We start from the raw sequence: 27084 nt of genomic DNA, 5'->3' as shown, positions 1-27084 counted from the left end.
GAAAAACCTCCCATCTCTTTGGGGAAAGAGGTTCAGCTTAATTTTCCACACCTGAAGTGGTACTGCTGGGATTTTTTTCTTCCCGCGGCACCTTGGTGGAAGGGGAAGTCCACCCTGAGGGGGTAGGGAAAGCCAAGCCTTGCCCACCAGCACAGGGCTGAGCACTGGCCAGCCCCTGCTCTCCTGGGAGCCCGTGGCGTTTTGCAACATGCCTGCTTTGCTGGGGGCACTCGCGCTGTCGGCTGGGCACCTGTCAGCCTGTGACTCAGGGCAGGCCGATTGGCTGCTGGGATCCGCAGGTAGATGGGCTGCTGGGATCCGCAGGCAGGCACCTAATTGGTAAAGATGAAGCAACTGCCCAGCCGGGGGGATTTTGGATGGGAATGCTGGATCCTTCTGCCCGATTCCGGCCACGGCGGGAGTTACCTTTCAGCCTGGCTATGTGACGGGCTTATCAAGCCACAGCTTAGACACCCAAGGTCACCTTTGCTGGAGCCGCTAAATTGTGTTTGCAGCACCTGCTGCTCACGCTCAGGCCTCAATTACCAGTCTCCATCTCCCATCCCAATCCTGTCCCCAGGGTCATGGACAAAAATGGCTGTTGGGAAACCCTTGCCCGCACGTGGACTTGAAAGGGTTTCTACCCGCTGTGCTCTTGCTGCAGCCAAGCTGCCCTACCTGGGCTGCAGTCCTGCTGAGCTGGCGTGGCTCTGAGCTGGGTCCGTCACCTGAACCCCTTCGCCTTTTTCTTCTTCGTGTAGTCCTGCCGGGAAGCCGTTTCCTCCTCAGCAAGTGGCCAGGCTACAGCAAGCGTTCCTCATGTTCTCTCTCCCTGCTCGCCTTGCCTTTTCAAAAGGTCTGGGTGACCTGGGAGAAACCGTAACGGAAAGGATTTCAACAGCCACAGGAAGAAACATTTTGCTTGCCACAGAGTCTCCAGCGGCAGCAGGATAAACAGCCTTGGGAGATAATAAAATTGGGCCCACTGACTCCATGGCGGGGACAAGCCTGAAGCATTATAGCCCTGAAGGTTGCCAGCTACGGCCAGCCGTGGCACGCAGGAGTATTCCAGAGGCCAGTACAACACCTGGGCACTTCCTGCGAGTGCCCCAAAGCCCCTTAGCTCAGACTAAGCTGCGGGAGCGCACCTAGCCAAGGCCTGAAGTGCCACCTCAGGCTTCTCATCCCTCAAAAGATCCCTGGGACTAAGGCACTTTGGAGCCGAGTCCCTGATGCGAGCGAGGGCTTTCCCGTTGTGCAGACTGCACTCCTGCCTGCCAGGTCTGACATCCTTCCCCCTTTGCAGGGTTTCTCCTGCTCCCTTTCCTAACCGAGGGAGGAAATCCCAGGCAGAAGTCCCCCACGGCGTCACCTGGGCTGGCTGTCTCTTGGAAGATGCCTGCAGTCTGGAGGCGCGTCATCAGGTGGATCTGGGGCTGGGAGTTCCCGTGGTTTGTCAGGCAGCACCAGTCCCGCTGTGTCACCACATTTCCTTCTCAGCCTGCACTTTGGACAGAGACCAGTCCTGCAGACACCTCGGCAAGGACGAGCCCTGGATGAGGACGACGACGAGCCGCTTTTGGGTGAGCTCAGAGCTGACTGAAACACAGGCGAAAAGCCCCAGCACAAACCAGGCCGCTTTGCTTTTCTCAAAAGTCACAAAGCTTCGCTCCGGTGGATCTCTTTGCATCGGAAACCCTTGTGCTCCCAGCACGGTGACCCGCACGGGCGCCAGGTCAGAGCAGTCCGTCACCGCCTGCCTTTGAATTCAAGGTTTGAACCGCGCAGCGTGGCCAGAGAGGGCACATGCTGCGTGAGGTCATGGACCACCATTTCCCTGGCCCTGCGGCTGAGCCAGCGCAGCCTGCTGCTGTGCCGGGAGCGGCGGGGACAGTGCCGCTTCTGTCTCGCAGAAGCATCTGACCCGCTAGTAAGTGCGTATGAGAGAAACGAAGGTAGTTCTAAATTCAACTATGCCAACAAAAATCCGTTTTTATAGAATCCCTCAGGCTGAAAGGGAACTCAAGGCACTTCACAACAAGAACACTGACCCTCTAGAACGAGTGAACCTTTAACTCTTGTTTCCTGCACCGCGAGTTTACAAGAGTGGATTAGGACGATTTCTCCAGAAAAGTGTGTCTATTTTATCGCTATTTCGCTTCAGAATTAGCCTTTATAAGTACTGCTCTGCAACTGCAAGCACGAAGAATTTAACCCAGTTTTTGTGCCAACAGGTCGTTTTAGCCTAACTTTCACTAGAGGTTTTCACTTTTGTATTTAATGGTTACAGGGGAAACGGGTTCTGAGCTTGGCAATTTGACCAGTAGCCTCCAAAAGACTGACTGAATTTTGCTTTTTACAGTTTAGAAAATTAAGAGCAGGAACCAGATTGTTCTCACCCCACCCACCCACCCACCCACCGCCCTTTCATCCCGTGATACACTGACACGTTGCAGCACTGGACCAACAATTTGGGGAGACCTTTAGTGTTAATCCATCGGGGACAGTGTTGGGCTGCCGGGCAACCCATGCAAATATTAATACACCCAGAGAAATCCTTAGATGGGATTTATTGAGGGTCATTTGTACATACGAGCTACATCTCCAAAACCTACTCTACCAGACAGCTTCCCTACAGTTAGGGAAACCCTTGCCTAGAATGGTTGCTTTACATGACTGATCTATTGAAACATGGAATGCCTGTAGAGTTGTGGCACTCCATGACATCTACACGGGACTTGCTTCAAGAGCTACGACCAGGGAGCCTCCTGGCTTCTCAGCCATGCAAGCTCGGTCAGGTCCTCTGGCCCGTTTGCTTGGCATTCATGCTTTCTGCCTAAAAAAAGAGGCAAAACGCACAATAATGCGGCATTCCAACATGCTAGTAATCAATCAAACACACTTGGTAGTAACATTAGAAGAGGCAATCGGGTCACCCAAGCAGGTAAGTCCTGCCTTAGCTTAGGCATTTGGATGGTTTTCCCCGACGGGTGTCAGAGGAGACATCTGGCTACACGCCAAGTAGCAATGTAGAAACACCAGGGAGAACGTTTTCACTACATGCGTGCTCAGACCGTCCCCTTGTCACCGCAGGCTCTCTCAGGAGCGGATCTCTCCTTTCTAGCGCTACCCTGGATACGGCGGGTGAGGAGGCTCCACGCAAGCAGGCTCCAATGGCTGACTCTGCTCCCGCTGGCTCTGGAGAGGTGGGTGAAAGAATCAGAGTGAGAATCTGGGCTGTAGAGACCAGAAAGGCTTTGCTGCTCCAAGGAACCAACAATGGATTCTTTTCTTGGAGGGCGGGGAGCCCAACCCAAGCCTGTCTGATGTGGAGAGAAGCTGCATTTTGTCAGGAGTTCTTTCTTTAACTTCCGCATGTGCAGCACAGCCTCCCTGGGTAGTTCCAGTCCACTGGCCAGCTGTCCTGTGAAGGCTGGCACTGCTGCACAACGATGCTGTCTGTCTTGCAGGCTGCAAGATTGTGGCCCAGTGCCCAGGAGGAAGCGAGGGGGGGGCAGCGCTCTCTGGCTACAAGCCAGGCCGGCTTAGCGTGACATTTCTGAATGCTGCAGCAAGGTGTTGACTCCTTGGTTAGCGGTGTCTGACAGGCTGACTAGAACTTTGCTTCTCCACGTGGAGACGCAGTGCCTTTTCAAATGAGAAATCACAACCACACCTCTAAATCAAGTGCATTGCTAATTACTACCATTGCACAGTATGTTTGAGATCGTGTCTTTCAACAGACACGGGGCTGAACGTCCTCTGCCACAGCAGCAGCTCTGGAAGGAATCTAACGGTTTCCAGCCTGTGTGGTGCAGATGTGCTGCTCTGCATGGCACAGCTATGGTGTCACAGACATTGCAAAACCTGCTCTTGTCCTGAGCACAGTTCTACTGCCTCCAAAATTCAGTCACACCTTGTAAGTTTTAGCCAGAGCTCATCTGAGCTCCGTCACAGGGCATTTCACTTGCAAAGTTCTCATCTCTCACTAGTATCCCAAAAGAAACCCCAACCAAAACCCAAAGCCCAAACCAGCATCCAGCTGCTTTGGGAGGTGGCGGGAGCAGCTGGTGGGGTTGGAGGGCGTTTGCCATCAGTCAGCGATGCCCTTGCCCTAAGCTGGAGCTGCAAATTTTGGCCTAAGTGTGCCACGGTGGCATTGGGAGGTCAGGAGTTCTACTGGTGGTGGCAGTGTGAGGTCAGCAGCTCTGTTGGCGGTGGCAGCAGCAGGTCAGCAGCTCTGTTGGCGATGGCATTGTGAGGTCAGCAGCTCTGTTGGTACCGGCACATTGGGGTTGCCAGGTGAGGAATGCAGGGCGCTCAGTTCTGCCCCGGAACAGCTCCGGGGAGCATTGGTCTGGCCCTAAAGCCAGCAGAAGGACGTGGGTACATGTTCTCTGGACCCTCGCTTCTATTTCCTGCCAGGAAGAGGAAACGCAGCCCTTTTCACCCTGCAGGTTAGGAATAATCCCTCTGCCCGATGGGGACCATCCCAAAGTGATGCTGCGTTGTCAGGAGGGAGGGAGCTGGCACCAGCTGTGCTGGGATGGAGCCGGCTGAGGCCGTTGAAATCGAAACGGCCTGGGCGGACCTGGGGTAGCGATGCCTGTAGTATCAGCTGGGATCTCGAGCGGTGCCCTGGGGTAGGAAGGTGGCCGTGCCGGGGGAGGCTGGTTCCAGCTGGCGTTGGCAGCGTGCCCACCTGCCAGCTCTCTGCTGCTTCGGCTGGGGTGCTTGGAGAGGCGGGCAGGGAGAGCTGGGCTGCTGGTTGAAACATCCCTCAACAACCCCCCTGGGGGCTGCAGGTGACACTTTCCTTGCACTGTGTCCCCCTGGCTGCACCGGTGCGGATTCGGCTGGGAGTGAGTTTGCCGCTGTCGGCTGTTAGAAAGGGAAAGGCTCTGAGGTCTCTCCCTGCGAGCACCGAGGTTTTGAAAAGGTGCTGATCTCCTTAGTTATAGCCTTAATTTTGCCTCCTCCCTTTGCAGCCCCTCCCTCCTTCCTCAACCTGCAGCCTCTTCAAGAGGAAATTTGAAAATGTTTTCAGTTAGGTGCGGGGTGGGAACTTCTGATAGCCGAGGGCTTGATGCGTTGATCACGAGAAAGCGCAGCTGGGCACCTCCTGGGAAGTGCCCCTGTGCAGATGAACTGCCTGACTGCAGCATCTGGGGGGTTGTGAGCCACGTGGAGGTGATGCCCCCACGGGGGAAACGCGTGAGTGGGACAGCGCGGAAGAGACTGGCTTCCAGACTCGGGACGGGCTTCGGTTAGCGGTTAAGAAGAGTGGAGGCAGCAGCATCTTCCTCCGCGTGGGGCTGCACCCCGCCTGCCAGGTCTCAGACCAGGCAGTACGGTCTCCGCTGCTGCTCCGTGTGTCATGGGTGGAGAACCTGAGCATGGAGAGGAGGGTGGGAAAGGACCCTGTGCCCGGTTTGCCCGCCAGTTAATGGCAGAGGTGGAAAGAGAAGTGCCACATCCAGCACTCCCTTTGCAAGTCTCGTTTCTTCCTGCGGGCATCTGCCGGGGAGATGAGACGGTTAATGGCCATGCTCTGCTTTTCTTTGGCTTGAACTTAGGCCTTTTCTTGGTGTTTGCATCTCAAGGAGGTGGTAGCATCTTGGTTCTCTGTGTGCTGTCTGTAGCATCATTGCTGGGCTGGTTCTCATCACTGGCCGCTGGGAGCAGCTACCCAGTGGGATGCGGTCACCGCGCATCCTCCCTGCCAGGCTGGGCAGAGGCCAGCAGTGCCGCAGGGCGCGGGTGGCAAAGGGAGGCGGCCAGGGCTGTTGCAAAGCTGGGGAAAGCTCTCCCGTGCATGCTTTCCCCTGCCAGGGGGGTGTTTTATTCCAAAGCTGAGACGCTGGATGCACTTCCACCTGCGCCTGGGTGCAGAGAAAAGGCCAGGTGCCCCAGGGAGAGACCAGGTCTTGGCCAGACTGCACCAGGCAGTCTGAAAACGGGCTCTCTTACTGCCGCAGGGCTGCAGGTATCGCCCAGGGTCGTGCAAAAGCGTCCCATTGGACATGTCATGGGCACTGTGCTCATGGCTCTCTCTGGTTGCACCCCTGCTTTTTTCTTCCCCCTCTTTGGTTCTTCTGGAGATTGCTGCAGCCAGCACAGGCGGTCCCTGCGGTGCGGATGGAGCACTGTGCGCTGGCTGTGCTGCGCAGGAGCACAAACCTGGGGGTGGGGGTGGGGGGGTGTCGTCAGGTTGCCCTCATTAGAGGTGTGTGAATCCTGAGCACTTTTTGGAGCGTGGTGCCATTTGAAAACACAGATGGACATAGGAGACTCCCTGCTCCCAGAGAGGCCGTTGCACCTCTTTGTAGTCCCCACTAACTGTTGTTCTGGTGTCTTGCAGGCACAGAAGAGTAAGGCATGATGGATGCCTATGACCCTCAGACGCTGGGTGTTATGGTCTTTGGAGGTCTGATGGTGGTATTGGCCATTGGGATCTTCCTGTTCTCCTTCCTGGAGAAGGTCCTCCTTCCTTCTGTGGAAGCCTTGGCCAAGCAAGGCAAATACATTAATAAGACCAAGCAGCAGAAAAAAGTGGCAAAGAAGAAAAAGAAAGCTGTTGGGAAAAAAGGAAACGGAAAGAAAATGGAAGAGAAACCTAACGGAAATATCCCAGAGCAGCACCAAAGTGCTCCGGTCGACAGCTCCGTCACCATCAAGAAAACCAGTGCTTTTCCAGCCCATGAGGGGCAGAGGCATAATGGACCTGTCAAGAAGGCAGCTGCATCCAACAAGAGCGAGCCAGGTAAGGCCAAGTTCCTCTGCGTATATCCCCGTTGAGTAAGCCAGCAGAGGGATAGGAGAAGGGCTGGAGTCATCTCGTTCCCTTAGCAAAGAAAGAGCTGGAACGAACCTGCCTAGTGAAAGGCAGGAGACGACCTTGCTGCTCTTCGCCACCGGCACCGCTGCGTGGAGCGATGTCCCCTAGGGAGGCTGTGTCACGATGGAGTCCAGCTTCTGATGCCCACCATGTCTCTGCTCCCTGGCATTAGCAAAGCGTGCCCAGCTCTGGCTGGAAACGCTCAGTGTGATGGAGGGCGGTGGCAGGGCGGCAGGAGCAGGAGCAGAGCCAGGCAGAGGTGGCAGCTGGCTCAGGGAACGCTTGTCTGTGGTGAGCGCCGTCCCCAGCGCTCGTCACATTGCTTTCGGTTAGAGAGGTATCAAACTTGGCTGTGGACATCTGGGCGGTTGCTGGCGTGAAATGGCACTTATGGGGTTGAAGTCAACTGAGGTGATGCTACTCAGCCCTGCCGTTGGCTCGAGCGCTCCCAACCCCTCCTCTCTCCTCCCCAGCACCTGCGGACTCGGATGGGCCCCTCTACCTGCCCTACAAGACGCTTGTGTCCACGGTCAGCAGCACGGCGTTCAGCGAGGGGGAGGCCCAGCGGCTCATCGAGATCCTGAGGGAGAAAGCGGGCATCGTCCAGGACACCTGGCACACGGTAGGGCTGCCAGCACCGCCGTGGCCGCCAGGGCCGGGCCGAGCCTCGGGGGGTGCGGAGGGGTGAAGGCAGCCCGTTTTCGGGCAGGCTGTCCCCCGAGGGTCAGCCTTAGAGACGGGAGCTGAATTTTCCCTGGGGCAGAGGGCATGATCCTGTGCGTGTGGGGGGGAGGGGTTGGATCGGTCGGTGGCGGTCCCCGCTGATGTGCCACCCTGTGCCAGCAGGCCATGCAGAAGGGTGACCCTGTCACTGTCCTGAAACGCCGGCTGGAGGAGAAGGAGAAGCAGCTCGCCACTGAGCAGGAGGCTACAGCCGCTGCCAGAAACAAGATGTGGGAGCTGAGCGAGGTAAGTGCCGCGCAGCCCTCCCGGCACCCCTGGCACGGGCCCTGCCCTTCACGGCTCGCCGTATGCTTCCCAGTGCCCGCATTTAACCCACCCTTGGAGGTGAAGCCTAGGGGCTCTCTGGGTCCTTCATCCATTTGCTGTTTTCTCCCCAAAAAGGGGAGGACATGCCCACCTGAGCTCCTCTCCTGGGCCTGATGCAGTGTGGGGAGGTACCGGCCCAAAGAGCTGCCTGGTAGCCCCTGTTGGCAGCCGCAGCAGGAGCGGGCTGAAGCCGTGCCCGTAAGAGACTGCAGCTTTCTGCTGCTTTACAGAGGACAATAAAGCCCTTCTCACCACTGCCCAGAGCCCCTGAGCTGAGAAGGTGTTGATCAGTCCCTTTTTAAGGAGCCTGGTGCTATTTACAGCCCCTTGCCTGATTCAGCCCCTTGCCTCCACCTCTTGTTGGGTGTTGAAGTCAGAACGAATCCCCGGCGCGTCGTGCTCAGCACCTCCTGCCCTGCAGCCGCCAGGACCCTGCTGCAGCAGGTCCATCTGCCTGCAGGCAGGAGAGGAGAGGGCGAAGCCACCCTGTGCACTCAGTGCTGTGCTAAACCCTGGCCTGTGCAGGCAGCCCAGGGCAGCGGCACGGCATCACCCAGCCAGCCAACAGGCCTTGGCAGGGGGTGGAGGGGGGTGTGTGTTTGGTTTGTGGGGGTGTTTTGTTTTTTTAATTTTCCTGCTTTGCCCCAAACTTGATGTGATGTTATTGATCCTGGGTGAAGGGAATAAAATTCCAGGCTCTTATTTCTTTGTCTTGGCTGGCCCATTGTGGCATCCAGTGGCCACTGAGCCCAAAGCATAATGCAGGAGGAAATGGAAGTGCGAAACGGTGTAGCTGGGCATGGGGGCACCTCCGAAAGGGTTACACTTTTAAAAGCCGCCTGAGCTCGGAGGCCACTTGTTTCGAATCCCCTTAAAGCAGGGAAATTCCTACGCTCAGGACTGACCGGGTGGCTTCTCTCCTCAAAGGAGCTGGTGGCTGAGTGGATCAAGGCGATAGACATGCAGAGCAAGCTGAAGAGGCAGCTGCTGGCCCGTGAGCAGGAGATGGCAGCAGTGCAGGCACGCACGCAGGCCATCAACCAGGACCATGCCCAGAAAACGCAGCAGCTCCAGGACAAGGTGAGCCCCACGCGGTGCTCTGCAGCTTCCTCCGCTGGCTGCCGGCTGGCCTTCGGTGGCAGGTGCTGGTCTTTTGGAGAAGACCGAGGTGGACAAGGGGACCAGAGCCTCAGGGAGGGGCGAGTGCCCCGCAGTGCTCCTGACCCGTGGTGCTCAAGCTAGAAGAGGGAGGTGGGAGCATCCTCATGGGATGCGGCAGCCCCGGGGCTCTCAGCATCAGCAGACACCTCGCTGTGGCTTCCTTGCCAGTCCCTCTTGCTCATGGGGTGGGCTTCTCAGGAGGGAGCAGAGGGACCGGCGGTGGCGGCATTAACCCCTGTTGGGCTCTCCCTAGATCCGGACCCTGCAGGAGCAGCTGGAGAACAGACCCAACATGCAGCTGGCTCACCTGCAGCAGGAGAACTCCATGCTGAGGGATGCCTTCTACCAGGCCACCAGCTGGCTGGAGAGCAAGTAAGACTGGGGCGGGGGGCAGAGCCTGGGGCCGCCCTCTGGCAAGCCCTGGGGGTGGCTGTCCATCAGGCTTGGCCACCCGCTTTCTGGAGGGTGCTTCTACAGGCACCCCAGCTAGCTGGAGGTAGAGGAGGGAGTGAGGAAGAGATTGCCAAATGGCTTTTGGGGGCCTGGCAGGGGAAACAAGGATGTTTTTCCCAAGTGGAAGGGCAGGGGAAACCCCCTCTGCTTTGGGGTCACCTGTGCTGATGCCAGCGGAGGGGGGCAGAGGGGACCAGAAGGCGCTGCAGCATTGATCCCCACTTCGGGAAGCTTGTGCTCACCAACTTCAGAAGAAACGTAGCTGGCTCCTTGATGGGAGCGGTGCTGCAGAGAACCGAGACCTGCCTGGTGCATACAGAACAAACAGGAGCTAGGGAGAAGAATGTCACGCTCCTTTCTATAGAAGGTCTGAAATGGCTGGTGATTAACAGCGCCCAGCTAATTACAGAGCAGACTCCAGCTGCCTAGAGTGCTTTCTGCTGTGTCTGGGAACACAGATCCTTGCGACTTCTCCTTCATGAGAAAGGAATGCCTCCTGTGATGGAAACGCAGCTTTTGAAAAGTGATGTGTCAGCTCTCTGCACCCCGTCCCTGAAGGACCAGGCGTGTCCCAGAAACAGGCGAACGCCACCGCTGAGATGTTTCAAGCCCTGTTACCAGGCCCACAGGGGGATGTGTTCCCCCTGGGTAACGCCAGGGATGCTTGACTGGCCTGCGGGCTGGAATAACGCTGCTTCTCTTGGTGCAGGCACAACCCTGAGCTGGCCAGGTTGCGGAAGGAGTACGCCAAGCTGAAGAACGAGCTGTCTGAGAAGTCAAAGGTGCTGCAGCAAAAGGAGCAGCAGAGGAAGAGCCTGGAGCTCAAAGCGTCAGCCTTGCAGAAGGAGGTGGAGCAGCTGCAGGTCAGGCAAGCGCCTGCAAACCTGCTCCCCTCAGAGAGATGGGGCGGGTGGCTGAATTGTGTGGGATCCATGGGGCTGGCCATGGGGAGAGCTCGGGGGGAGATGAGCGTCCGCATTTGGAAAGCGAGCTGCCTGGCGGCCCCCCTGTCAGTTTGTCACATGCCAGGAGCTCTATTGTGCATCGCCGGCAAAGCCCAGGGGGCACGCTGCCCTGGTGGGAGCCGTTCTCGCTCACCTGTGAAGCTCACCAGCCGGCTGTGAGGGTGGGGGGAAGCCTAGATGCTGCACCCTGATGAGTGGTAGCCTCAGGTGAGAGAGGAAACCCAGTGGCCCCTGCCAGCGGGTGCTCACGAGGACGTGGGTGCTCCCTCTCGACTCTGAAGCCCTTGGTGCACGAGGTAGAGCTTGTGGCTTGTTTGTTGTCACCGGGGGGTGCCTGGATTTGGGGGTTTAGGGGTGTTTAAAGGACACCTCCCAGGTAGGGCCTCTGAGCACGCCGCTGGAGCAGTGGCGCATCGCTGGCTTGTGGCCACCGCGGCGGCTCAGTGCAGACCTGAGGTGACCCGAGATGTTCTGGAGGGGGGAAGGTCACCAGAGGGCCAAGGGAGGCTCAGGCAGATGCCTTCTTTTGACTCCTATGTAGGAAGAACTTGAACAAAAATTAAGCCATATCCGGATCCAGACAGCAACCAAACTCCAGGAGCTACTGAAGGTTACCAGGACCAACTGGCCAGAGGGGCAGAAACGATAAAGAAGTGAATGAACAGCTTCAGGAAATGGTCCCTGTGGTGGCCACAGCCATCCCTCCCCTTGGTGCTGGCGGAGGGCAGGGGGAAGCGCGTGTCAGGCAGTGGTTGAAAACCAGAGACAAGGTGGCACTTGCTGCCAGAAGCCATCTGGGTGGCTTTTGGGAAGCTCGGGGAGCATAGGAGATGGTGGTCATGGTTCTCCCTGCTCAAAAGGCAGGACCTGGCCCACCTGTGAAATGCTTTGATGCTTGAGCTGCCACGAGGATAAGGTTGAGACCCAGCTGAGTAACCCACCTCTGTTTTCCTTCTCCAGGGGGAAGAGGAAGGTTTGAAGAAAGGGACTTCAGCCTGACCAGTCTATGAGCTAGACCTTACCGCTCCTAAAAATAAAAACATATACTGACTTTACTGTAGATAAAAGTTACAAGCCAGTAGGGACCTAAACCCTAGGTTTGAAATTAGGTTTAGTAACATTTTTATTATTACATATTATATAATATATTTATTATTGGAAAACAAAATTGCAGAAAACCCCAACCAGTAAACACTGCAGGCATGTGTTTGTAAGAAAATCTTCATAGTGTTTTGTACAACCAACAGTTTGTTCCCCAGGGAGACGCTCCGGCCACGTCGGGGCAGGCAGAACCCACGCATGTGTGAAAAGGGAAGACTGTGCTTGTACATCAACTGCTGCAATTATTTTTTCCCTTTCTATTATTTCTATTTTTTTCTTTTTATTTTCCTTTTTTTTTGTTGGTTGGAGTGAAAGAAGTGTGAAAGTGAGAGCCACCACGGAAGGAAGCCTCTCTTTGATGGGTGGCTCTTGGCACGTATCCTTTTGTGTACTTCTGGGTGTCGGTGCAATTATAATGACGTAGTGAAAATAGCTTATCCTTGCTTCATTTTCCCGGTTATTGTTTGTTAATTTTTATTAAGTTTGCAAGCCAGCCAGGTGTTTGGGGTCACTGAAGAAGGACCCAGCTGTGGCCGGGAGCAGATCCTTTATTCCCCGCCTTGCTCGCTGTGCTGCAAACAGCCATACCTTCTGTTTTTCCTCCAAGACACGCAAAGGAGAGAACCCTTCCCTTCCAGCCACGTGTGTTTTCACGCTGGCGGTGCACCCCGAGGTCCCCTGCCATGGGGTCAGGCCGAGCGTGGGGACAGGGCAGAGCAGCGTGAGCGTGGGGACAGGGCACAGCAGCACAGCCACGCCAGCCCGGCGCAGGCTGCTCCTGCTCGCTTAAGCCTCAGCGCACCCCTGTAATTCTGACCCTGTGGGTGCTGCGTGGTGGTGGTCCTTGGGCACTGCCGGGCTCTCCAGCCTTCTCTCTCCCCTTCTTGTGGCTTTTTTTTTTTTTTTAATTTTTCCTTTTTTTTTTATTTCAAGTTGGTTTCTTAGGGAATGGCAGAGACCATGTCACAACTCGGTGCCTGTCTCCTCACAATAAAGCTGCTGAGCGCAGCGCTGACATCAGCGGCATTTGAGGAGCTGGTGGGGGGAAAAGGCCCCCAAAGTACTTGGTACCTGCTGGGTGTGTGAAGAACCAAGGCCAGGACGGGGATGAAAGCCAGACGCGCCTCCGTTTTGCTCCCAGAGAAGTCAGCATGTGCTCAGCCTCTATATCAGACACAGCAGAGACTCCACGCAGGCAGGACTGGGTAGACACGTGTCCTGTCCCCCCAGCACTGCAGCTTTCTGGGTCATGATGGAGAAGGGATGTGCAAGTCACACTTGGGCTGTGGGGTCTTTGATCAGGCAAGAAGATGGGGTCCTGCTGAATTCAGGCTGAGGGAATGGCAAGCTGAGAGCCCCCACGCAGCCCCCCACTGCCCCCCAGACCTGCCTCCCACCCTTGTCCAGAGGCACCGAGCTAGCTGGGGCTTCGCTGACTGAGCAAGGGCTGCCGCCCCCAGAAGCCGGGGCACCCATCAGTGCTGAGCTCGTCAATGCTCATTGCAGAAATGGGCTGAGCACCTTTGGGGGGTCACGCTGAGCCGCGAGAAGGACCACCCCCGCCTCCCCAGATCCGGTGGGTGGCTCGGTGACACCCCTCCATCACTGCCTGCAGTGCCTCTCAGGATGGGAGGTGATGGAGCGCCGCACCTGGCCAGAGGGCTGTGTGTCCCCGGGAGGTGGTGGCCCCAGCCCCTTGCGCGGCAGCTGAGACCCCACGCACTCACTACAAGCCCTGCTGCCGCTGCACCCCCCAGCCCTGTTGTACGTGCATAGGCTGCATACCCGACAAGTACCCCGGGCTCTGGCAGGTCCATCTCCCCGCACCGGAGGGACAAACCCGGTGAGCAGAGCTTTTCCCCGCAGCCACCATTAGCCTTCAGTTTCTCTTCCTGGGCTTTGCGGCGCATGGGAAGGACCTCATGAACCAAGGACGGCCAGTGACAGCACTGTCATGTCTGCAGCATGCCTGGCCTGATACCTTTTGCCTTTGAGATCCTCAAAAAGTCAGGGAACGCCTGGATTTTACCAGCATTGCAAACTGGGCTGGAGCAAGCTGTTGAGCGTAGCGGGGTGGCCATCACCCTCGGAGAGCCCCCGGTAGCGAGAGCCCCCCAGCAGCAGGTGCAGCAAAGTGATGCGATCTTTCCGCTTTTCAGCTTTTTCTTTTTTGCTTTTGCAGCAGCGATTCCCTTGATTGTGAGCTCTTGGGCAAAACAGGGCAGATGGTACCCAGGCGTTAACACAGAAGCAGCAACAAAGCCCCCAAACCAGCCAATGCAAGGAGGGCAGCCGGTGTCCCAAGTACACTAAGGGCTCTGATGATGCTCCAGAAACTGTGTGAGAGCAGATTTGGTGTCCCCAGCATGGGGGGACATTGATGCCCTTCCAGGACACGTCGCCGAGCTGGCTCTTTTAGGAGGAAAGATGGGCAGATTCTTGCTAAGCAAAGCTGAAAAACCTCCCATCTCTTTGGGGAAAGAGGTTCAGCTTAATTTTCCACACCTGAAGTGGTACTGCTGGGATTTTTTTCTTCCCGCGGCACCTTGGTGGAAGGGGAAGTCCACCCTGAGGGGGTAGGGAAAGCCAAGCCTTGCCCACCAGCACAGGGCTGAGCACTGGCCAGCCCCTGCTCTCCTGGGAGCCCGTGGCGTTTTGCAACATGCCTGCTTTGCTGGGGGCACTCGCGCTGTCGGCTGGGCACCTGTCAGCCTGTGACTCAGGGCAGGCCGATTGGCTGCTGGGATCCGCAGGTAGATGGGCTGCTGGGATCCGCAGGCAGGCACCTAATTGGTAAAGATGAAGCAACTGCCCAGCCGGGGGGATTTTGGATGGGAATGCTGGATCCTTCTGCCCGATTCCGGCCACGGCGGGAGTTACCTTTCAGCCTGGCTATGTGACGGGCTTATCAAGCCACAGCTTAGACACCCAAGGTCACCTTTGCTGGAGCCGCTAAATTGTGTTTGCAGCACCTGCTGCTCACGCTCAGGCCTCAATTACCAGTCTCCATCTCCCATCCCAATCCTGTCCCCAGGGTCATGGACAAAAATGGCTGTTGGGAAACCCTTGCCCGCACGTGGACTTGAAAGGGTTTCTACCCGCTGTGCTCTTGCTGCAGCCAAGCTGCCCTACCTGGGCTGCAGTCCTGCTGAGCTGGCGTGGCTCTGAGCTGGGTCCGTCACCTGAACCCCTTCGCCTTTTTCTTCTTCGTGTAGTCCTGCCGGGAAGCCGTTTCCTCCTCAGCAAGTGGCCAGGCTACAGCAAGCGTTCCTCATGTTCTCTCTCCCTGCTCGCCTTGCCTTTTCAAAAGGTCTGGGTGACCTGGGAGAAACCGTAACGGAAAGGATTTCAACAGCCACAGGAAGAAACATTTTGCTTGCCACAGAGTCTCCAGCGGCAGCAGGATAAACAGCCTTGGGAGATAATAAAATTGGGCCCACTGACTCCATGGCGGGGACAAGCCTGAAGCATTATAGCTCTGAAGGTTGCCAGCTACGGCCAGCCGTGGCACGCAGGAGTATTCCAGAGGCCAGTACAACACCTGGGCACTTCCTGCGAGCGCCCCAAAGCCCCTTAGCTCAGACTAAGCTGCGGGAGCGCACCTAGCCAAGGCCTGAAGTGCCACCTCAGGCTTCTCATCCCTCAAAAGATCCCTGGGACTAAGGCACTTTGGAGCCGAGTCCCTGATGCGAGCGAGGGCTTTCCCGTTGTGCAGACTGCACTCCTGCCTGCCAGGTCTGACATCCTTCCCCCTTTGCAGGGTTTCTCCTGCTCCCTTTCCTAACCGAGGGAGGAAATCCCAGGCAGAAGTCCCCCACGGCGTCACCTGGGCTGGCTGTCTCTTGGAAGATGCCTGCAGTCTGGAGGCGCGTCATCAGGTGGATCTGGGGCTGGGAGTTCCCGTGGTTTGTCAGGCAGCACCAGTCCCGCTGTGTCACCACATTTCCTTCTCAGCCTGCACTTTGGACAGAGACCAGTCCTGCAGACACCTCGGCAAGGACGAGCCCTGGATGAGGACGACGACGAGCCGCTTTTGGGTGAGCTCAGAGCTGACTGAAACACAGGCGAAAAGCCCCAGCACAAACCAGGCCGCTTTGCTTTTCTCAAAAGTCACAAAGCTTCGCTCCGGTGGATCTCTTTGCATCGGAAACCCTTGTGCTCCCAGCACGGTGACCCGCACGGGCGCCAGGTCAGAGCAGTCCGTCACCGCCTGCCTTTGAATTCAAGGTTTGAACCGCGCAGCGTGGCCAGAGAGGGCACATGCTGCGTGAGGTCATGGACCACCATTTCCCTGGCCCTGCGGCTGAGCCAGCGCAGCCTGCTGCTGTGCCGGGAGCGGCGGGGACAGTGCCGCTTCTGTCTCGCAGAAGCATCTGACCCGCTAGTAAGTGCGTATGAGAGAAACGAAGGTAGTTCTAAATTCAACTATGCCAACAAAAATCCGTTTTTATAGAATCCCTCAGGCTGAAAGGGAACTCAAGGCACTTCACAACAAGAACACTGACCCTCTAGAACGAGTGAACCTTTAACTCTTGTTTCCTGCACCGCGAGTTTACAAGAGTGGATTAGGACGATTTCTCCAGAAAAGTGTGTCTATTTTATCGCTATTTCGCTTCAGAATTAGCCTTTATAAGTACTGCTCTGCAACTGCAAGCACGAAGAATTTAACCCAGTTTTTGTGCCAACAGGTCGTTTTAGCCTAACTTTCACTAGAGGTTTTCACTTTTGTATTTAATGGTTACAGGGGAAACGGGTTCTGAGCTTGGCAATTTGACCAGTAGCCTCCAAAAGACTGACTGAATTTTGCTTTTTACAGTTTAGAAAATTAAGAGCAGGAACCAGATTGTTCTCACCCCACCCACCCACCCACCCACCGCCCTTTCATCCCGTGATACACTGACACGTTGCAGCACTGGACCAACAATTTGGGGAGACCTTTAGTGTTAATCCATCGGGGACAGTGTTGGGCTGCCGGGCAACCCATGCAAATATTAATACACCCAGAGAAATCCTTAGATGGGATTTATTGAGGGTCATTTGTACATACGAGCTACATCTCCAAAACCTACTCTACCAGACAGCTTCCCTACAGTTAGGGAAACCCTTGCCTAGAATGGTTGCTTTACATGACTGATCTATTGAAACATGGAATGCCTGTAGAGTTGTGGCACTCCATGACATCTACACGGGACTTGCTTCAAGAGCTACGACCAGGGAGCCTCCTGGCTTCTCAGCCATGCAAGCTCGGTCAGGTCCTCTGGCCCGTTTGCTTGGCATTCATGCTTTCTGCCTAAAAAAAGAGGCAAAACGCACAATAATGCGGCATTCCAACATGCTAGTAATCAATCAAACACACTTGGTAGTAACATTAGAAGAGGCAATCGGGTCACCCAAGCAGGTAAGTCCTGCCTTAGCTTAGGCATTTGGATGGTTTTCCCCGACGGGTGTCAGAGGAGACATCTGGCTACACGCCAAGTAGCAATGTAGAAACACCAGGGAGAACGTTTTCACTACATGCGTGCTCAGACCGTCCCCTTGTCACCGCAGGCTCTCTCAGGAGCGGATCTCTCCTTTCTAGCGCTACCCTGGATACGGCGGGTGAGGAGGCTCCACGCAAGCAGGCTCCAATGGCTGACTCTGCTCCCGCTGGCTCTGGAGAGGTGGGTGAAAGAATCAGAGTGAGAATCTGGGCTGTAGAGACCAGAAAGGCTTTGCTGCTCCAAGGAACCAACAATGGATTCTTTTCTTGGAGGGCGGGGAGCCCAACCCAAGCCTGTCTGATGCGGAGAGAAGCTGCATTTTGTCAGGAGTTCTTTCTTTAACTTCCGCATGTGCAGCACAGCCTCCCTGGGTAGTTCCAGTCCACTGGCCAGCTGTCCTGTGAAGGCTGGCACTGCTGCACAACGATGCTGTCTGTCTTGCAGGCTGCAAGATTGTGGCCCAGTGCCCAGGAGGAAGCGAGGGGGGGGCAGCGCTCTCTGGCTACAAGCCAGGCCGGCTTAGCGTGACATTTCTGAATGCTGCAGCAAGGTGTTGACTCCTTGGTTAGCGGTGTCTGACAGGCTGACTAGAACTTTGCTTCTCCACGTGGAGACGCAGTGCCTTTTCAAATGAGAAATCACAACCACACCTCTAAATCAAGTGCATTGCTAATTACTACCATTGCACAGTATGTTTGAGATCGTGTCTTTCAACAGACACGGGGCTGAACGTCCTCTGCCACAGCAGCAGCTCTGGAAGGAATCTAACGGTTTCCAGCCTGTGTGGTGCAGATGTGCTGCTCTGCATGGCACAGCTATGGTGTCACAGACATTGCAAAACCTGCTCTTGTCCTGAGCACAGTTCTACTGCCTCCAAAATTCAGTCACACCTTGTAAGTTTTAGCCAGAGCTCATCTGAGCTCCGTCACAGGGCATTTCACTTGCAAAGTTCTCATCTCTCACTAGTATCCCAAAAGAAACCCCAACCAAAACCCAAAGCCCAAACCAGCATCCAGCTGCTTTGGGAGGTGGCGGGAGCAGCTGGTGGGGTTGGAGGGCGTTTGCCATCAGTCAGCGATGCCCTTGCCCTAAGCTGGAGCTGCAAATTTTGGCCTAAGTGTGCCACGGTGGCATTGGGAGGTCAGGAGTTCTACTGGTGGTGGCAGTGTGAGGTCAGCAGCTCTGTTGGCGGTGGCAGCAGCAGGTCAGCAGCTCTGTTGGCGATGGCATTGTGAGGTCAGCAGCTCTGTTGGTACCGGCACATTGGGGTTGCCAGGTGAGGAATGCAGGGCGCTCAGTTCTGCCCCGGAACAGCTCCGGGGAGCATTGGTCTGGCCCTAAAGCCAGCAGAAGGACGTGGGTACATGTTCTCTGGACCCTCGCTTCTATTTCCTGCCAGGAAGAGGAAACGCAGCCCTTTTCACCCTGCAGGTTAGGAATAATCCCTCTGCCCGATGGGGACCATCCCAAAGTGATGCTGCGTTGTCAGGAGGGAGGGAGCTGGCACCAGCTGTGCTGGGATGGAGCCGGCTGAGGCCGTTGAAATCGAAACGGCCTGGGCGGACCTGGGGTAGCGATGCCTGTAGTATCAGCTGGGATCTCGAGCGGTGCCCTGGGGTAGGAAGGTGGCCGTGCCGGGGGAGGCTGGTTCCAGCTGGCGTTGGCAGCGTGCCCACCTGCCAGCTCTCTGCTGCTTCGGCTGGGGTGCTTGGAGAGGCGGGCAGGGAGAGCTGGGCTGCTGGTTGAAACATCCCTCAACAACCCCCCTGGGGGCTGCAGGTGACACTTTCCTTGCACTGTGTCCCCCTGGCTGCACCGGTGCGGATTCGGCTGGGAGTGAGTTTGCCGCTGTCGGCTGTTAGAAAGGGAAAGGCTCTGAGGTCTCTCCCTGCGAGCACCGAGGTTTTGAAAAGGTGCTGATCTCCTTAGTTATAGCCTTAATTTTGCCTCCTCCCTTTGCAGCCCCTCCCTCCTTCCTCAACCTGCAGCCTCTTCAAGAGGAAATTTGAAAATGTTTTCAGTTAGGTGCGGGGTGGGAACTTCTGATAGCCGAGGGCTTGATGCGTTGATCACGAGAAAGCGCAGCTGGGCACCTCCTGGGAAGTGCCCCTGTGCAGATGAACTGCCTGACTGCAGCATCTGGGGGGTTGTGAGCCACGTGGAGGTGATGCCCCCACGGGGGAAACGCGCGAGTGGGACAGCGCGGAAGAGACTGGCTTCCAGACTCGGGACGGGCTTCGGTTAGCGGTTAAGAAGAGTGGAGGCAGCAGCATCTTCCTCCGCGTGGGGCTGCACCCCGCCTGCCAGGTCTCAGACCAGGCAGTACGGTCTCCGCTGCTGCTCCGTGTGTCATGGGTGGAGAACCTGAGCATGGAGAGGAGGGTGGGAAAGGACCCTGTGCCCGGTTTGCCCGCCAGTTAATGGCAGAGGTGGAAAGAGAAGTGCCACATCCAGCACTCCCTTTGCAAGTCTCGTTTCTTCCTGCGGGCATCTGCCGGGGAGATGAGACGGTTAATGGCCATGCTCTGCTTTTCTTTGGCTTGAACTTAGGCCTTTTCTTGGTGTTTGCATCTCAAGGAGGTGGTAGCATCTTGGTTCTCTGTGTGCTGTCTGTAGCATCATTGCTGGGCTGGTTCTCATCACTGGCCGCTGGGAGCAGCTACCCAGTGGGATGCGGTCACCGCGCATCCTCCCTGCCAGGCTGGGCAGAGGCCAGCAGTGCCGCAGGGCGCGGGTGGCAAAGGGAGGCAGCCAGGGCTGTTGCAAAGCTGGGGAAAGCTCTCCCGTGCATGCTTTCCCCTGCCAGGGGGGTGTTTTATTCCAAAGCTGAGACGCTGGATGCACTTCCACCTGCGCCTGGGTGCAGAGAAAAGGCCAGGTGCCCCAGGGAGAGACCAGGTCTTGGCCAGACTGCACCAGGCAGTCTGAAAACGGGCTCTCTTACTGCCGCAGGGCTGCAGGTATCGCCCAGGGTCGTGCAAAAGCGTCCCATTGGACATGTCATGGGCACTGTGCTCATGGCTCTCTCTGGTTGCACCCCTGCTTTTTTCTTCCCCCTCTTTGGTTCTTCTGGAGATTGCTGCAGCCAGCACAGGCGGTCCCTGCGGTGCGGATGGAGCACTGTGCGCTGGCTGTGCTGCGCAGGAGCACAAACCTGGGGGTGGGGGTGGGGGGGTGTCGTCAGGTTGCCCTCATTAGAGGTGTGTGAATCCTGAGCACTTTTTGGAGCGTGGTGCCATTTGAAAACACAGATGGACATAGGAGACTCCCTGCTCCCAGAGAGGCCGTTGCACCTCTTTGTAGTCCCCACTAACTGTTGTTCTGGTGTCTTGCAGGCACAGAAGAGTAAGGCATGATGGATGCCTATGACCCTCAGACGCTGGGTGTTATGGTCTTTGGAGGTCTGATGGTGGTATTGGCCATTGGGATCTTCCTGTTCTCCTTCCTGGAGAAGGTCCTCCTTCCTTCTGTGGAAGCCTTGGCCAAGCAAGGCAAATACATTAATAAGACCAAGCAGCAGAAAAAAGTGGCAAAGAAGAAAAAGAAAGCTGTAGAGAAAAAAGCAAAAGGAAAGGAAAAGGAAGAGAAACGAAACGGAAAGATCGCAGAGCAGCACCAAAGTGCTCCAGCTGTCAGCTCCGTCACTATCAAGAAACCAAATGTTCTTCCAACCCATGAGGAGCAGAAGCCTAATGGACCTGTCAAGAAGGCAGGTGCATCCGAGAAGAAACGCGAGCCAGGTAAGGCCAAGTTCCTCTGCGTATATCCCCATTGAGTAAGCCAGCAGAGGGATAGGAGAAGGGCTGGAGTCATCTCGTTCCCTTAGCAAAGAAAGAGCTGGAACGAACCTGCCTAGTGAAAGGCAGGAGACGACCTTGCTGCTCTGCGCCACCGGCACCGCTGCGTGGAGCGATGTCCCCTAGGGAGGCTGTGTCACGATGGAGTCCAGCTTCTGATGCCCACCATGTCTCTGCTCCCTGGCATTAGCAAAGTGTGCCCAGCTCCGGCTGGAAACGCTCAGTGTGATGGAGGGCGGTGGCAGGGCGGCAGGAGCAGGAGCAGAGCCAGGCAGAGGTGGCAGCTGGCTCAGGGAACGCTTGTCTGTGGTGAGCGCCGTCCCCAGCGCTCGTCACATTGCTTTCGGTTAGAGAGGTATCAAACTTGGCTGTGGACATCTGGGCGGTTGCTGGCGTGAAATGGCACTTACGGGGTTGAAGTCAACTGAGGTGATGCTACTCAGCCCTGCCGTTGGCTCGAGCGCTCCCAACCCCTCCTCTCTCCTCCCCAGCACCTGCGGACTCGGATGGGCCCCTCTACCTGCCCTACAAGACGCTTGTGTCCACGGTCAGCAGCACGGCGTTCAGCGAGGGGGAGGCCCAGCGGCTCATCGAGATCCTGAGGGAGAAAGCGGGCATCGTCCAGGACACCTGGCACGCGGTAGGGCTGCCAGCACCGCCGTGGCCGCCAGGGCCGGGCCGAGCCTCGGGGGGTGCGGAGGGGTGAAGGCAGCCCGTTTTCGGGCAGGCTGTCCCCCGAGGGTCAGCCTTAGAGATGGGAGCTGAATTTTCCCTGGGGCAGAGGGCATGATCCTGTGCGTGTGGGGGGGAGGGGTTGGATCGGTCGGTGGCGGTCCCCGCTGATGTGCCACCCTGTGCCGGCAGGCCAAGCAGAAGGGTGGCCCGGTCGCTGTCCTGAAACGCCGGCTGGAGGAGAAGGAGAAGCAGCTCGCCACTGAGCAGGAGGCTGCAGCCGCTGCCAGAAACAAGAGGCGGGAGCTGAGCAAGGTAAGTGCCGCGCAGCCCTCCCGGCACCCCTGGCACGGGCCCTGCCCCTCACGGCATGGGGGCACCTCCGAAAGGGTTACACTTTTTAAAGCCTTCTGAGCTCGGAGGCCACTTGTTTCAAGTCCCCTTAGAGCAGGGAAATTCCTACGCTCAGGACTGACCGGGTGGCTTCTTTCCTCGAAGGAGCTGGTGGCCGAGCGGGCTAAGGTGACGGCTCTGGAGGGCAAGCTGAAGGAGCAGCTGCTGGCCCGCGAGCAGGAGATGGCAGCGGTGCAGGCACGCACGCAGGCCATCAACCAGGACCATGCCCAGAAAACGCAGCAGCTCCAGGACAAGGTGAGCCCCACGCGGTGCTCTGCAGCTTCCTCCGCTGGCTGCCGGCTGGCCTTCGGTGGCAGGTGCTGGTCTTTTGGAGAAGACCAAGGTGGACAACGGGACCAGAGCCTCAGGGAGGGGCGAGTGCCCCGCAGTGCTCCTGCCCCGTGGTGCTCAAGCTAGAAGAGGGAGGTGGGAGCATCCTCATGGGATGCGGCAGCCCCGGGGCTCTCAGCATCAGCAGACACCTCGCTGTGGCTTCCTTGCCAGTCCCTCTTGCTCATGGGGTGGGCTTCTCAGGAGGGAGCAGAGGGACCGGCGGTGGCGGCATTAACCCCTGTTGGGCTCTCCCTAGATCCGGACCCTGCAGGAGCAGCTGGAGAACAGACCCAACACGCAGCTGGCTCGCCTGCAGCAGGAGAACTCCATGCTGAGGGATGCCCTCTACCAGACCAGCAGCTGGATGGAGAGCAAGTAAGACTGGGGCGGGGGGCAGAGCCTGGGGCCGCCCTCTGGCAAGCCCTGGGGGTGGCTGTCCATCAGGCTTGGCCACCCGCTTTCTGGAGGGTGCTTCTACAGGCACCCCAGCTAGCTGGAGGTAGAGGAGGGAGTGAGGAAGAGATTGCCAAATGGCTTTTGGGGGCCTGGCAGGGGAAACAAGGATGTTTTTCCCAAGTGGAAGGGCAGGGGAAACCCTCTCTGCTTTGGGGTCACCTGTGCTGATGCCAGCGGAGGGGGGCAGAGGGGACCAGAAGGCGCTGCAGCATTGCTCCCCACTTCGGGGACCTGCCTGGTGCATACAGAACAAACAGGAGCTAGGGAGAAGAATGTCACGCTCCTTTCTATAGAAGGTCTGAAATGGCTGGTGATTAACAGCGCCCAGCTAATTACAGAGCAGACTCCAGCTGCCTAGAGTGCTTTCTGCTGTGTCTGGGAACACAGATCCTTGCGACTTCTCCTTCATGAGAAAGGAATGCCTCCTGTGATGGAAACGCAGCTTTTGAAAAGTGATGTGTCAGCTCTCTGCACCCCGTCCCTGAAGGACCAGGCGTGTCCCAGAAACAGGCGAACGCCACCGCTGAGATGTTTCAAGCCCTGTTACCAGGCCCACAGGGGGATGTGTTCCCCCTGGGTAACGCCAGGGATGCTTGACTGGCCTGCGGGCTGGAATAACGCTGCTTCTCTTGGTGCAGGCACAACCCTGAGCTGGCCAGGTTGCGGAAGGAGTACGCCAAGCTGAAGAACGAGCTGTCTGAGAAGTCAAAGGTGCTGCAGCGAAAGGAGCAGCAGAGGAAGAGCCTGGAGCTCAAAGCGTCAGCCTTGCAGAAGGAGGTGGAGCAGCTGCAGGTCAGGCAAGCGCCTGCAAACCTGCTCCCCTCAGAGAGACGGGGCGCGTGGCTGAATTGTGTGGGATCCATGGGGCTGGCCATGGGGAGAGCTCGGGGGGAGATGAGCGTCCGCATTTGGAAAGCGAGCTGCCTGGCGGCCCCCCTGTCAGTTTGTCACATGCCAGGAGCTCTATTGCGCATCGCCGGCAAAGCCCAGGGGGCACGCTGCCCTGGTGGGAGCCATTCTCGCTCACCTGTGAAGCTCACCAGCCGGCTGTGAGGGTGGGGGGAAGCCTAGATGCTGCACCCTGATGAGTGGTAGCCTCAGGTGAGAGAGGAAACCCAGTGGCCCCTGCCAGCAGGTGCTCACGAGGACGTGGGTGCTCCCTCTCGACTCTGAAGCCCTTGGTGCACGAGGTAGAGCTTGTGGCTTGTTTGTTGTCACCGGGGGGTGCCTGGATTTGGGGGTTTAGGGGTGTTTAAAGGACACCTCCCAGGTAGGGCCTCTGAGCACGCCGCTGGAGCAGTGGCGCATCGCTGGCTTGTGGCCACCGCGGCGGCTCAGTGCAGACCTGAGGTGACCCGAGATGTTCTGGAGGGGGGAAGGTCACCAGAGGGCCAAGGGAGGCTCAGGCAGATGCCTTCTTTTGACTCCTATGTAGGAAAAACTGGTAAAAAATATAACAAGGGACCCGGACCAGGAAACAACCAAACTCCAGGAGCTACTGAAGGTTACCAGGACCAACTGGCCAGAGGGGCAGAAACGATAAAGAAGTGAATGAACAGCTTCAGGAAATGGTCCCTGTGGTGGCCACAGCCATCCCTCCCCTTGGTGCTGGCGGAGGGCAGGGGGAAGCGCGTGTCAGGCAGTGGTTGAAAACCAGAGACAAGGTGGCACTTGCTGCCAGAAGCCATCTGGGTGGCTTTTGGGAAGCTCGGGGAGCATAGGAGATGGTGGTCATGGTTCTCCCTGCTCAAAAGGCAGGACCTGGCCCACCTGTGAAATGCTTTGATGCTTGAGCTGCCACGAGGATAAGGTTGAGACCCAGCTGAGTAACCCACCTCTGTTTTCCTTCTCCAGGGGGAAGAGGAAGGTTTGAAGAAAGGGACTTCAGCCTGACCAGTCTATGAGCTAGACCTTACCGCTCCTAAAAATAAAAACATATACTGACTTTACTGTAGATAAAAGTTACAAGCCAGTAGGGACCTAAACCCTAGGTTTGAAACTAGGTTTAGTAACATTTTTATTATTACATATTATATAATATATTTATTATTGGAAAACAAAATTGCAGAAAACCCCAACCAGTAAACACTGCAGGCATGTGTTTGTAAGAAAATCTTCATAGTGTTTTGTACAACCAACAGTTTGTTCCCCAGGGAGACGCTCCGGCCACGTCGGGGCAGGCAGAACCCACGCATGTGTGAAAAGGGAAGACTGTGCTTGTACATCAACTGCTGCAATTATTTTTTCCCTTTCTATTATTTCTATTTTTTTCTTTTTATTTTCCTTTTTTTTTGTTGGTTGGAGTGAAAGAAGTGTGAAAGTGAGAGCCACCACGGAAGGAAGCCTCTCTTTGATGGGTGGCTCTTGGCACGTATCCTTTTGTGTACTTCTGGGTGTCGGTGCAATTATAATGACGTAGTGAAAATAGCTTATCCTTGCTTCATTTTCCCGGTTATTGTTTGTTAATTTTTATTAAGTTTGCAAGCCAGCCAGGTGTTTGGGGTCACTGAAGAAGGACCCAGCTGTGGCCGGGAGCAGATCCTTTATTCCCCGCCTTGCTCGCTGTGCTGCAAACAGCCATACCTTCTGTTTTTCCTCCAAGACACGCAAAGGAGAGAACCCTTCCCTTCCAGCCACGTGTGTTTTCACGCTGGCGGTGCACCCCGAGGTCCCCTGCCATGGGGTCAGGCCGAGCGTGGGGACAGGGCAGAGCAGCGTGAGCGTGGGGACAGGGCACAGCAGCACAGCCACGCCAGCCCGGCACAGGCTGCTCCTGCTCGCTTAAGCCTCAGCGCACCCCTGTAATTCTGACCCTGCGGGTGCTGCGTGGTGGTGGTCCTTGGGCACTGCCGGGCTCTCCAGCCTTCTCTCTCCCCTTCTTGTGGCTTTTTTTTTTTTTTAATTTTTCCTTTTTTTTTTTATTTCAAGTTGGTTTCTTAGGGAATGGCAGAGACCATGTCACAACTCGGTGCCTGTCTCCTCACAATAAAGCTGCTGAGCGCAGCGCTGACATCAGCGGCATTTGAGGAGCTGGTGGGGGGAAAAGGCCCCCAAAGTACTTGGTACCTGCTGGGTGTGTGAAGAACCAAGGCCAGGACGGGGATGAAAGCCAGACGCGCCTCCGTTTTGCTCCCAGAGAAGTCAGCATGTGCTCAGCCTCTATATCAGACACAGCAGAGACTCCACGCAGGCAGGACTGGGTAGACACGTGTCCTGTCCCCCCAGCACTGCAGCTTTCTGGGTCATGATGGAGAAGGGATGTGCAAGTCACACTTGGGCTGTGGGGTCTTTGATCAGGCAAGAAGATGGGGTCCTGCTGAATTCAGGCTGAGGGAATGGCAAGCTGAGAGCCCCCACGCAGCCCCCCACTGCCCCCCAGACCTGCCTCCCACCCTTGTCCAGAGGCACCGAGCTAGCTGGGGCTTCGCTGACTGAGCAAGGGCTGCCGCCCCCAGAAGCCGGGGCACCCATCAGTGCTGAGCTCGTCAATGCTCATTGCAGAAATGGGCTGAGCACCTTTGGGGGGGTCACGCTGAGCCGCGAGAAGGACCACCCCCGCCTCCCCAGATCTGGTGGGTGGCTCGGTGACACCCCTCCATCACTGCCTGCAGTGCCTCTCAGGATGGGAGGTGATGGAGCGCCGCACCTGGCCAGAGGGCTGTGTGTCCCCGGGAGGTGGTGGCCCCAGCCCCTTGCGCGGCAGCTGAGACCCCACGCACTCACTACAAGCCCTGCTGCCGCTGCACCCCCCAGCCCTGTTGTACGTGCATAGGCTGCATACCCGACAAGTACCCCGGGCTCTGGCAGGTCCATCTCCCCGCACCGGAGGGACAAACCCGGTGAGCAGAGCTTTTCCCCGCAGCCACCATTAGCCTTCAGTTTCTCTTCCTGGGCTTTGCGGCGCATGGGAAGGACCTCATGAACCAAGGACGGCCAGTGACAGCACTGTCATGTCTGCAGCATGCCTGGCCTGATACCTTTTGCCTTTGAGATCCTCAAAAAGTCAGGGAACGCCTGGATTTTACCAGCATTGCAAACTGGGCTGGAGCAAGCTGTTGAGCGTAGCAGGGTGGCCATCACCCTCGGAGAGCCCCCGGTAGCGAGAGCCCCCCAGCAGCAGGTGCAGCAAAGTGATGCGATCTTTTTCCGCTTTTCAGCTTTTTCTTTTTTGCTTTTGCAGCAGCGATTCCCTTGATTGTGAGCTCTTGTGCAAATCTTTCTTTTCTTCCTTCCCACCTTATGGCTTATCTCACGCGTTGTTGATACTTACAAACAACAACCTCAAATACCTAAAATTATCTATAGTCTTAAAACCTTATATTGATATATGAAAAGTTAAGATAAAAATGAAAGCATCCTAGATAATGTCTATAACTGTTGGC

The 27084-nt window shown here is 56.6% G+C and overlaps 2 protein-coding genes across 2 annotated transcripts; both read left to right on the top strand.

Moving 5' to 3' along the window:
• Window positions 1-6381: 6381 nt before the first annotated feature.
• LOC114010270 (ribosome-binding protein 1-like) lies at window positions 6382-11529 on the top strand. Its single transcript, XM_055816480.1, has 7 exons — window positions 6382-6763; window positions 7312-7460; window positions 7685-7807; window positions 8816-8968; window positions 9303-9421; window positions 10212-10365; window positions 11428-11529. The coding sequence occupies exons 1-7, from the start codon at window positions 6382-6384 to the stop codon at window positions 11464-11466; spliced, it is 1119 nt and encodes a 372-aa protein (XP_055672455.1). The 3' UTR covers window positions 11467-11529.
• An 8874-nt stretch (window positions 11530-20403) lies between these two features.
• Window positions 20404-25074, top strand: LOC129785329 (ribosome-binding protein 1-like). Its single transcript, XM_055816479.1, has 8 exons — window positions 20404-20502; window positions 20611-20788; window positions 21337-21485; window positions 21710-21832; window positions 22016-22168; window positions 22503-22621; window positions 23341-23494; window positions 24557-25074. Exons 1-8 carry the CDS (start codon window positions 20404-20406, stop codon window positions 24593-24595), a joined length of 1014 nt encoding a protein of 337 aa, XP_055672454.1. The 3' UTR covers window positions 24596-25074.
• The last annotated feature ends 2010 nt before the right edge of the window (window positions 25075-27084 follow it).

This window comes from Falco peregrinus, chromosome 11, assembly GCF_023634155.1.
Source record: "Falco peregrinus isolate bFalPer1 chromosome 11, bFalPer1.pri, whole genome shotgun sequence".
NCBI lineage: Eukaryota > Metazoa > Chordata > Aves > Falconiformes > Falconidae > Falco > Falco peregrinus.
This window is presented reverse-complemented; position numbering and strand designations above follow the sequence as displayed.